The 11,767-nt window shown below is 41.7% G+C and overlaps 1 protein-coding gene across 1 annotated transcript; it reads right to left on the bottom strand.

The window, feature by feature from the left end:
* Positions 1-338: 338 nt before the first annotated feature.
* On the bottom strand, positions 339-11,300 carry NUP43 (nucleoporin 43). Its single transcript, XM_027887381.1, has 8 exons — positions 11,165-11,300; positions 10,660-10,782; positions 10,311-10,388; positions 9,236-9,413; positions 6,040-6,175; positions 4,981-5,132; positions 2,487-2,609; positions 339-1,426 (listed from the first exon to the last, which is right to left on the bottom strand). Exons 1-8 carry the CDS (start codon positions 11,282-11,284, stop codon positions 1,212-1,214), a joined length of 1,125 nt encoding a protein of 374 aa, XP_027743182.1. The 5' UTR covers positions 11,285-11,300; the 3' UTR covers positions 339-1,211.
* Positions 11,301-11,767: the final 467 nt, after the last annotated feature.

The following is an 11,767-nucleotide window of genomic DNA, read 5'->3' as shown; positions in this document are numbered from 1 at the left end:
TTGGCAAGTCCGTACATTGCCCGATGAAGGAAGGACAGCCCTGTCACCCAGCTCCTGCAGCCAGACACAAGGAATTCGGATCAGGTAAGGTGTTCTTGCACAGCAGACCAAGTCCATTCTTGCAGATGTGAAATACAATACAGTCTAAAGTGGTTATGGTGGAAAAATACCACATAAAACCTTGTAACTAACCTGCTGCTGCCCAAATCGTGAGGATTCTCTCCACCCTTCAGATTGCATACCCAGGATCAGTTCAAGTAAGCTACAATTATTTACCTTTCTCCAAAGACGAGTGCAAGCACATCTGTTTGAATTCGTTTAATAACTCAGACCACTACTCTTGTGCAAAACTCTTTATTAAAAAGAGAACGGGTTCTTTGTAACAAAAAGTAGGTACAATGCTAATCATAAAATTGAAATTTTCAAAGATTTCAATAGACTAGACATGAAGTTTTGACAAAGACTATGTCTCAAGTTTAGAAAGCCTTATTCTTACACCTGAAAACACAGCCAACACATCTGTCAAATATGACCTCTTAATTATAAAAACCGCTTTTCAATTGGTAAATTTACTGGTGCATTATCAGGTTTTAACATGCAGCATCCATGATAAAGCTGTATATAATTCAAAATAATGTTGCTAGAATGCTTAGATTCTTACAGAACCTTTCACATTTCATAGCTTTAACAGTTTTCCTTCCAGTTCTCATGAACTAACATTAAAAGTTATGTTCCCCTAAATATATAAAAAAATCCATCTGCTTCAAAAAACCCCAATGTCTCTCAGGTGACGTAAAAAGAATTTCAAAGAACCCCATAGTTTTGCTTTAGAAATAATACTTGAAAAATATCTTTACAGGGAAAAATAAAAATTCAGGGTTTACCTTTTCTTCAGTTTTTATGCGCGTGTGTATTATAGACATAACTTTACAGCACAGATCTTGCCCTAGTGACTACTCTCCTTCTTATCCAAACAGGCAGCAGGGAAGAAATGGCATGTAAGCTTGCTCAGTTACCCATCCCAGAGCATGAATAGCAAGTGACAGCTGGCAGAATCTGAGGTACCTCACATTTCCTCTGCAGTACCAGGACCAAGCTGTAGGTCCCTCTCCCACTCGCCAGTAACAGACTAACGAGTAGCATTAAGAACGAACCTGACACTTCCCAGCAGTTCAAGCTGATCAATACTTCAATGGGATACTGCAGTCATTTCACGCAAAAAGTTGCCTGTTCACATAAATAGCCTCCGCGTCAGTACCATATACTAGGCATGGTCCTAAAACATCTAAGCTATTCACAGACAAAGTCTGATTTGGAATTAAGTTGGTGATTTCCATGCGGTCTTTGGTAGGATCGTTGCTTAGCCAGGCACTTACTACAGACTGGTTAATGGTATTGTGGGAAAGATAGGTAGTACTTCTTCCTCCTGAAAGAAGGAAAGAGGGAAGAATGGGAAAAAAAGTTTTAATTCAGTTTATATATTCTCAGAATTTGAAGTAACATAGTAGTTATGCGGCAGACATAATAGGAATATAATTTTGCATTTAAGTCAGTTTTCAGTTAGTTATCAGATGTCCTTTCTTCGGTAAATGAAGGAAAAAATAGCTTAAAAAAATATCAAGTACCTAATTACAGAAACCTGCTACCAGCTCTGACCTCAGTTAAGACAAATACATCAAAACAGCTATGACCTCATCTCACTGAACAGACAATGTAAGTACCTGCAAGTTTTTCTAGCTAGATACTAAAGCAAGGACAGAAGAACAGAAGTCTGTTTATACAGTGTCTTCCAATATTTGGAGTTTCAGCTTTGCTTCAGTAACACTTATTCCCTGATGTCCCTCCTCCCTACTTACTCTGCAGCAAGTGACACACCTGTATTTGACTTTGAATTTTTTCCACATAATATTTTACATTTAAACTACGTATCACAGTTTGAGAACTGTCATTCGGCAAGCACTTAGCAGTCTTTGTGAAATGTTTGTACTAAGTCAGTATCATAACTTTAAAATCCTGCCACAATGCAAAAAGGACCCCGTTTCATTCATTGGAATTTCCAATTTTGACCTTGAATTATAAATTCTACTATCTCTTTAACATATCAATTTTGTGGTATTCTAACTTTGTGTATCTCCCTCTGAGACTCAGTAATGTCATTGAGGCTGCCTCTGTGTCTTTTCTACATACAAATGATTTTTAAGTGAACGCAATCTCTCTTTGAAATCACAGATGTGCTCCTTCACGCATTGGTAAGAGTGCAGCACATTAAGAAAACCAAAACCGGACCACAAAAAACCCTCACACAACTGTTAGCCTTGTAAGTAGTTTTCCTCAAGTGCCTATCAGTGCTTGCTTTCTAAGAAAAGAAACCAGCTTTTAATACTCTGTATTAGGATTGTGTCGTTAATTGGGTCATGTGAGAACACTGACTGGCATGATGTTGCCAACTGACAAATTCAATGCAGATGGACTTCAAACATCGTTACCTTGATGAAGAAAAGATGGTTTTTCAGATACATTTGTGGAAGCATCCCAGTGCCAAAGTGATCCATCTTCAGAACATGTAAATAAGTGATCAGGGTTGGAGGGATGGAAGTGAACTTCCCACACTGTTGGAAGTATCAAACACAACAATGTCAGAACCACTTCAGAACAAGTATCAAGTACTCCAATCACGGCACTTTGGATAGTATGATGTGGACATGCACATACAAGAAGCCATGCCCCTGTCAAAACCTTCCATTCTTAAGTGTGTGTGGATAGGACACCCAAAGCCCCATGCTTAATCCTATACTGCAGTTTTCCCTCCCTTGGGAGAGGGGTGGTAGGAGGGGTAGGGAGAAAAAAAGGCTATTTTGTTGCATTTTCAGTATTGGAAAAATTGCTAAAGGTTAAAGTCATATCTGAATTCAAGCAGTCTGTATACCATCTGATGCCATCTTCCCTACTATTAAGTTTAAATCTGCACACAGCATGCATTCCTTCCCAACATTTTATTTTGTTTCGACATATGATAACTGTGGAAAAGGCATTTAAATCAGTAAAACATAACAGCAAGAAATATTTCCTCATTTAATACCATCGTTAGCATCTGCATTCTTGCTTTACCTATCTGCATAACACAGCACCAATTTCTGTGACTCTTTATACACCTATCCTGCTATAAACACAATCGTTCTGATCAAATGCACTTAAGGGCTCATTAAAGAATTGCTCACCAAGCCTAGTTTTAATTTAGGTAGAGTTGGCTTTTAGATAAGAACAGTCTCACATATAGAGAAGGAAGCCAACTGGGTGAAAACACATTGAGTAGTAGTAGGTATCCTGGGAAGAGTATAGAGGTGAAGGTTATGTAGGGATAGGGTGAGGAAGGCCACGGGGAAGCTGGCACTGAACCTGGAAAGGGATGGAAAGAACCAAAGCAAGGGCTTCTAAAGGTTATGTCAGCCAGAAAAGGAGGGTCAAAGATGTTCCCCCCAATAAACAATGCTGGCAAACTGGTAACAACAGATGAAGAGAAGGCTGACATACTCGGTAACATTTTTTGCCTCAGTTTTCAGTGGCAACCTCTCTTCCCACACCTCTTGAGTGAGTGGACTGCAAGTCAGAGTCTGAGGGAACAAAGTCCCTCCCACTGTAAGAAAGTTTGTGACCACCTAAGGTATCTGAACATAAATAAATCTATGAGACCTGATGAGATGCATCCCAGAGTCCCAAGGGAATTGGCTGATGTAGTTGCCAAGCCACTCTTCATATTTGAAAAGTCATGACAGTCAGGTGAAGTCCCAGGTGACTGGAAAAAGGGAAAGATGGGTACATACCCATGTTTAAAAATGGTAGCTAGGAGGACCCTGAGAACAACTGACTTGTCAGCCTCAGCTCTGTGCCTGGGAAAAACATTCTTGGTTCTCCTAGGAGCTATGCTAAATCACATGGAGGACAGAGGGGTGATTCAAGACAGCCAGCAAAGCTTCAACAAGGGCAAGTCCCCTGCCTGACCAACCTAATGCCCTTGTATAATGGATTGAGCGTATCAGTGGACAAGGGAAAGGCTACAGATGTCATTTATCTGGACTTCTGTGTAGGGCCTTTCACACAATCTCCCACATCCTTCTAAATTGGAGAGATTGGGCTGACTGTTTAGTGGATGAGGAATTGGTTGGACAGTCACATCCTGAGGCTAGTGGTTAACAGCTCTGGGTCCAGATGGACATCAGTGCATCCCACGGAGGTCCATATTGTGACCAGTGTTATTTAATATCCTTATCAGTGACAGTCAGAAGCAGTGTGGCCAGCAGGTCAAAGGAAGTGATTCTCCCCCTCTACTCTACCATCATGAGACCCCACCTGGAGAGCTGCATCCAGCTCTGAGGTCCCCAGCATAAGAAGGACATGGATCTATTGGAGCAGGTCCAGAGGAGGGCCATGAAGATGGTCAGGGGGGTGGAGCACCTCTCCTATGAAGACAGGCTGAGAAAGTTGGGGTTGTTGAGCCTGGAGAAGAGAAGGCTCTGGGAAGACCTTACAGCAGCCTTCCAGTACCTAAAGGTAGTTTACAAGAGAGTTGGAGAGGGACTTTTAACAAAGGCATGTAGTGATGGGACAAGGGGGAAAGACTTTTAACTGCCAGAGGGCAGGTTTAGATTAGGTATTGGGAAGAAATTCTTTACTGTGAGGGTGGTGAGAAAAAGTGAGCTGGAACGGATTGCCCAGAGAAGTTGTGGATGCCCGCAAGTGTTCAAGGCCAGGCTGGATGGGGCTTGGAGCAACCTGGTCTAGTGGGAGGTGTCCCTGCCCATGGCAGGTGGGTTGAAAGTAGATGATCCAAAAGTCTCTTCCAACCCAAACCATTCTATGGTTCTATGAAGAGGCAACTATGTGATTGTTTTCTACCATAGTTACAACAGCTTATCTTTTACAGAAAATATAAATTTCTCTAAAATAACACCTTCTTCTCCCCCCTCAATTTCAGGTACTTACTTTCTGCTTCATGAGCATTTAGCAGGGACACTGGCATAGTACCCTGCCTAATGTCCCATATGCTCAGCATCCCATCCTGGCCCCCTGTGGCCACAATATGCTGCTGATTGGGATGCCTGTCCACACAGTGCAGTGGAACTCTGTCACCTGCCCTGCAAAGAGAAAAAACCAAAACAACCAAATAACCCAAACGTGAATTCTTTATTTAGTTTCTGTTTTCTCCTTCTTAATCCCTAGGAGTGTTGACAATTGAGGTACTGGTATCCACTGCAGCTTCAATTCCTGTAGCATCTGATCACCACAGGCTGAAGCCACATGACATCTACTGGAAACCAGAGGTATGGCCATAACATGAAGCTACAGTTGGATGAGCATCAGATTCCGTGCCCTACGGTACACAGGCATCTGCACGGCATCTGACAGCTTTACAGGAGTGTGAGAGCCTTGCATACACATAATGCTTTATGTATACCTACAGTAATATTCCTGTGAAATGCACATTATAATTACAGTTTCAACATACACTAAGAGTTACGAAGGGAGACTGGGCACTAACAAAATCAGTCACCTAAACTACAGCCTATTAACAGCAATGGGAATTATTACACAGACAACAACGGTATTTAAATCTAGCTCACTTTTTTCTCACAGTACCTTATAAGGCACAAAGGTGCCATTTAAATACATTCCAAATGCCAGAAACCTTATATTAGGCCTGTGGAGAAAAGCAGATGTAAAGTGTATATATATAAATAGGGAAAGAGTTTTGGGTTGAGGGTTGGAATTTGTTTTCTTAGAAATGAGCAAGTGTACAGGTGCAGTAGTCCTTCAAGAGTTAAATCACGAAACAGACCACCTAAACACAATGCTTAGTCACAACAGTGGTTCAGCCATTAAGCATTCTGCTTTTGATTATTTAATTACCAAAGAAGTTAAAATCCTTTAAATAATCAGTGATATATCATCCTATTTTTAGGACACTATCAGGAAAGATCTAAATCAGATTATATAAAGTAGCACATGCTTCTCAGTAAATATGTAAAAAAATGGAGGTCTTACAGAGAAAATATTTGAGATGGCTCATTTCTTTGCTGTCTGAGGTCCCATATTTTTAACTGTCCAATTGAATTTACTGTCAGGATTTCAGTTGTGCGAAGGAAAGTCACTGCATGGAGTGTACTGCTGTCTGCATTGTCTGCAAGAGATGAGAAAACCATTCAGGTAAACCTATGGAATGCTAATCTACATTTAATTACAACAAAATAACTCTTTATAGAAAACAGAAACATGCTTACAACCTCTGCATTTTCAGCATCAAGGACAGATCGGTATCTGCAAATACTCTGTGAAAAAGGAGCCCTTGCTTCCTATATCAAACACTACTGAGACAAATCTGTAAGAAGCTGTGTTTAATTAGCGTTGGTGCTTAGAGAACTACTTGTTCATCCATAAAATTTCTTTTTGCAGTTCCTTCAGGAGGAATCAATTCAGCCAAGTTTATGGTTTTCAAAAGTTTTCTTTATATGTCCAGCACCTACTGACAGGAGGCAACTATGGAGCTTTTTTATAATGGAGTTCTTCTGAACACAAGGAACAGTACTCTGACTGGGAACATTAAGCAGTTGTGTACAGAAACACTTAATTCACCAACTTTTAGACCTTTTCCAAGAACTGTCATTGTGATATCAAGTTAAACAAGAGTTATGCTGTGCTTGTTAATAACTAAATGGCAAAGCTCTGTTTTTTCCAGGTCCTTTCCTCCAGTGCTTCTTCTGGTCAACATAATTTAAAATGTTAAACAATTCAGAGCATTGAGGTGAAACTTTTGAGGCCTTAGGAGGAAATGTAGACACCGTTTTCTTTTAATCCTGTTACTATATAGAAACTTTTCATCTTGATTATGATGGGGTAACATTGTTAAGTCTACTTTCACCTCAAATATTTTAAAATTCTTCGTGTAAGTCCATACAAAAAGAAACTATAGGTGAATTATTATCATTCTGAATAAGACAGATGCCCGATTACAGATTTAGCAGTGATACATTTTTATGGCTCCAAAAGATTTTTACTGAATCTTTAACTTTGGAGATTTTTTCCTACCATAATTGACTACAAACTTATCAGCTTTGTATTATATTCTTAAATCCATTAAACAATAACAAAAATACCAAGGTATTCCCTTCCGTATATTGAATGAGGTACAAGAGTTCTATCAGCTCAGTGCCTGTGAAATGTCAAGGTGTCCTTGAACTGGGAACCAGTATGAAAGATTGCTTACACCAAAGAACTCCATCCTGAAGAACCTGAGAGCATCTTCCCAGATGTTCTCTCTCCTCTCTCCAACTTTTACTGTAAAACCATCCCTAGTATGTAAGTTTACGCATGTCCTTTCCACCTAACTCCACGTAAGCTTCACTTACGCGTCATCGGTATGATAGACTTATTTAGGTACCATTCCTATTTTAATGTTTCCCTTACCGTTTTCAAAAGGACATTTCTGAGTTAACTCACATGTGATTTCTTGAATGTTTACGTGCCAGCAAATCTAAATGCAGTCTTTCCTGAAGCGTAACACTGGATGAAGCTATCACTACAAAGTAAGCATTTGCAAGTAGTACTATGAAGTGAGCACCAAGAAAACTAACAACTTGCATCCTACACATTATTAAATCTGTATGTAAGCATCCGAGAAATTGCCCAGAGAAAAATAATTTTGAGTTTTTCGATATTTGCTTCATGAGAATTCACAAAACATTCTACTCTAATAAACTTGTACCAGAATGTTCTGCGTTGGTATCTGTGTAAGTAAAAATTTTACAATAAAAGAATCTTTTAAAATTAGTTAATGTTTTGCCCCTCAGAAAATCATAGAATCACAGAATCATAAAGGTTGGAAAAGACCTCTAAGATTGAGTCCAACCTTTGACCAAACACCACCATGTCAATGAGACCGTGGCACGAAGTGCCATGTCTAGACATTTCTTGAATGTTTCCAAGGATGGTGACTCCATCACCTCCCTGGCCAGCCTGTTCTAGTATTTCCTGTGAAGAAATTCTTCCTGATGTCCAACCTGAACCTCCCCTGGCGCAGTTTTAAACTAAGTCCTCTTGTCCTGTCACCAACTACCTGAGAGAAGAGGCTGACTCCCACCTGGCTACAACCTCCTTTCAGGTGGTTGTAGAGTGATATGGTCTCCCCTGAGATTGTTACTGTGTTTTGTGTGTACGTGATAAAAAAATATGACTCATGCCTTGCTACTTTTTTTTTAATATAGAAAGGTTTTCTATAGAAATTCTCAAGGAACTTCAGGGAAGGGCTGTATGCAATTAATAGGATTTATCTTGTGTGTATATACAGCCATGGACACTCAAGTACACCTCCTCCCCCCCTGAAATCCCAATGTACTTCCTTCCTTAGTTGGCTTTATCACTGTGTAAATTCTTTGATCTGCTGGAGGAAAGGTTTTGCTTAAGAAGAAACAAAGTGCTGTATGAAACTGAAGCTTCAGGAAGAAAGTTTTGGGTTAACAATGCCACTATCAAACATAGTGTTACTATCCTTTAAATTACTTCTGCTTTTGAGTTCAATTTCCAGCAGATGCTCCGAACTCGTATTTTGTTTTCATGATTCTAGCATGATAGAAGAGTTGGGAATAACCAGGTTTTGACACCTTCCTTCATCCCATAATCTATTACTCTAGGGAATACAGAGCTTTTTCACCAAGAGAGAAATGATCCCTTGGTATTATTACCATATTTGGCAGAAAAACAGGGTACAAACTGTGGTTTCGGGTTCTTGCTGTTTGTTTAGACACAAATGGATATTTTAGTATATGGACACCACAAGGGTTAATCTTAATACAAAGAGTGAATTGAAGTGACCATTTCACTGACCTCCAGCTATGAAGAACTTGGGAGACAATACCTCTTGAAATCTCTCTGTGTTTCATATATACCGGTATAGTATTTAACAATTCTAGATGAAACAGAAACCTACTGAGAACGTTGGGCTTGAAGCTTCTCTATCAGCTAAAACATTAAATTACATATACCTGAGTAAATATAGAAATACATCTGAAGTATGTTCAAGTATTTAAAGTCTGCAGGGATACAGGATTAGTCTGGAGCAAACGCATTCAGCTTGGAATACTGAAATCAATTATCAAATGACTTTTTTTTTTTGTTATCATTTGCGAAGCTGAAAACCAAACAAACCTCGCCAAACTATAGTAATTTGAACAGTTATTTCACATACCTATAGTTCTTACTGCATCTTTTTGGTCAGCTCTGAAGAGATTTATTCTACCATCTTCTCCAACAGTGACAATTTCTGGGTTGCTGCAGACGACTCCAGTACATGCTGCTCCACCACAAGATGTGTCTTGATCCACATGATAATGGGCCCTCTCCCACCGATGGTTGGCAGATAATGTCTAAGTAGTAACCAGACATGAAATTATGCTGTTAAATAATGAACCTTGTAGAACAAAGCTTCCAGAACACTCATGAAACCAGAAACAAGCTCCCGAAAAGCCACACCACCTCACAGGAATAAGAACCTCCTATACAAAAAGGAATCAAGAGATCTAAATTTTCCTTAACTCTTAAGCACACAACCCTTCCATGAAACATTAATTATCTCTTTTCTGAAACACTGTTTTCACATGACCTAGAAATCAGACAGAACACTATTTATGAACTGTAAAATGTCTTTGACTAGGCTGATGCCTTCAATCTTTCCCCAGGACAAGGGAAAAGACCTGAAACCTTTACAAAATATAACATCACATTTAGATTTTGATGGCAAAGTACTCAGTTTATTTTAGGTACCACAGCAAACCATTAGCAGACATTTGTCTTTACTGTATCATTGAGAATACATAAGAAAAGTAATTACACATTTATTTTCAGTGATTTATAATCAAAGCAAAGGACTATAGAGTTTGCGCATCTTCCCTCACATGACACTTGTGAGAAGAAATTCAACGTAATTCATTTAGTTCAAGAATGCAAAAACTCTAATAAGGCAGGTACAAGTCCATTAATACCCACTCCCCCAAAACAATCTAATCTCTTAAAGTAGGTTTTCAGTGAATGGACTGTTTGGTTACAGGATGTATGCTACAAGACACCCCCGTCTTGCCCTGGAATCCCCTTCATGTAGCATGTGTGTAAAATGCATTTTTCTTTCCTTGTATGTATAAAGTCAAAGCTTATTCTAACACAGTTATTAAAATAATTGGTTTCAGTAGGCAAATGTTTCTTATGCTGAGATCAAAGTGAGCTGTACTACACAGAACAGCAACTTAAAGCCAGTGCATGTTACATACCTGATTATTTTGATGATGACGGAATATAGTTACGGTTCCTGTTGATGAGCCAACCACAATTCTCTCTTGATCCAAAAACTAAAGAAAGATAGTATGTTATTAGTCGATGTTATTACTAAGATTATAATTTTGATTTTTGAGTAACCTAAATGATTGGTAGATAGAGGGAAAACCAAACCAAAACAAAACCAAACCCCAAAAAATCAACCCCACAAAGCCAGTGGTTGGCTTCTGCCCTTTTACTTTGTAGGAGTTTTTTGGCCAATCCCAGCATTTTGACAGCTCATCTTCACTTAACTTCTCCTAAGTGACAAGTCCTTAAAAGATCTGTTCAACACAGCTATTTTACCTGCATGTCCATAACATCACCGTTGTGCTGGATATCACACAGCAGGTGAGGTTCTCCATGATATTCACCATTGAGGCCCGCATTTCCAAGGTCGTCCGCAGACCAAAGGGATATCCTGTTATCCTGTAGGAAACGACACCACCACTTTTACTTGAAAATGCTTTCGAAAGTATCCAACACTACGCCTCAGCCAGGGAAAGCGCCAGGCTGGCGGCTGGGCACCGCTCGACGAAGCCGCCGCCGGCCGGAGGAAAGCGCTCTCCCGGCGGGATAACCCTGCCGGGCGGCGGGGCGGCCCCTCCACTTCCTCATGGACACGAGCACGGCACAGCCCGAAGAAGGGCGGGGGCGTCGGGCCGGGAAGCGCTCCCGGCGGCCCCGGCTCTGCTCCCCGCGCCCAGCGGCGGAGGCGCAGGGCACAGGGGCGGCGTGAGGTGCCCCCGCCGCCAGCCCCGCGCCCCGGCGGGAAGGTCGCGGCGCGCCTGCGGGCCCGCGCGGGCGGTACCTCGTTGTCCCAGGAGCCGGTGGCGAAGACGTCGGGGGGCTGCAGGGCGGCGGCGGGCGGGGGCCGCCAGCGCGCCCGGCTGATCTTCTGCGACACGAACTTGGCGCTCACGTCCTCCATGGCCGCGCGCGCCGCTCCCGCCCGCCCCGCGCCGCGCGCGCTCATTGGCTGCGGCGCGACGGCGAGCGCGGAGGGACAGGCGGGGGCGCGGCGGGGCGCGGGGGCGCGCGCGGCGGGGCCGGGGCCCGGGCTGGCCGTGCAGAGGGAGCCGCCACAGCGGAGCGTCCCGACTCGGCACCGTCTGCATGACGTGCACCAGCTTCTGTTTTCTCAAAATGAGTGACTGGGACAACAATTAAGCATCTCCGATCTGCTTTTAAATATGTCCTGGTTTCGACTGGGATAGAGTTAATTTTCTTCCTAGTCGCTGATACAGCGGTGTGTTTCAGATTTAGTATAAGAATGATGTGGGTAACAGACTGATGTTTCAGTAGTGCTTATCCCAAGTCAGGGACTTCTCAGCCCATGCTCTGCCAATGAGCAGGTGCACGAGAAGCTGGTGGGAGCATGGCCAGGACAATTGACCTGAACTGGCCAAAGGGA

The sequence above is a fragment of the Empidonax traillii genome, unplaced genomic scaffold (genome assembly GCF_003031625.1).
Source record: "Empidonax traillii isolate 1590-97213 ecotype Southwest subspecies unplaced genomic scaffold, ASM303162v1 scaffold207:size1520225, whole genome shotgun sequence".
NCBI lineage: Eukaryota > Metazoa > Chordata > Aves > Passeriformes > Tyrannidae > Empidonax > Empidonax traillii.
The sequence above is the reverse complement of the archived record's forward strand: the minus strand, read 5'-3'. Positions and strand labels throughout refer to the sequence as shown.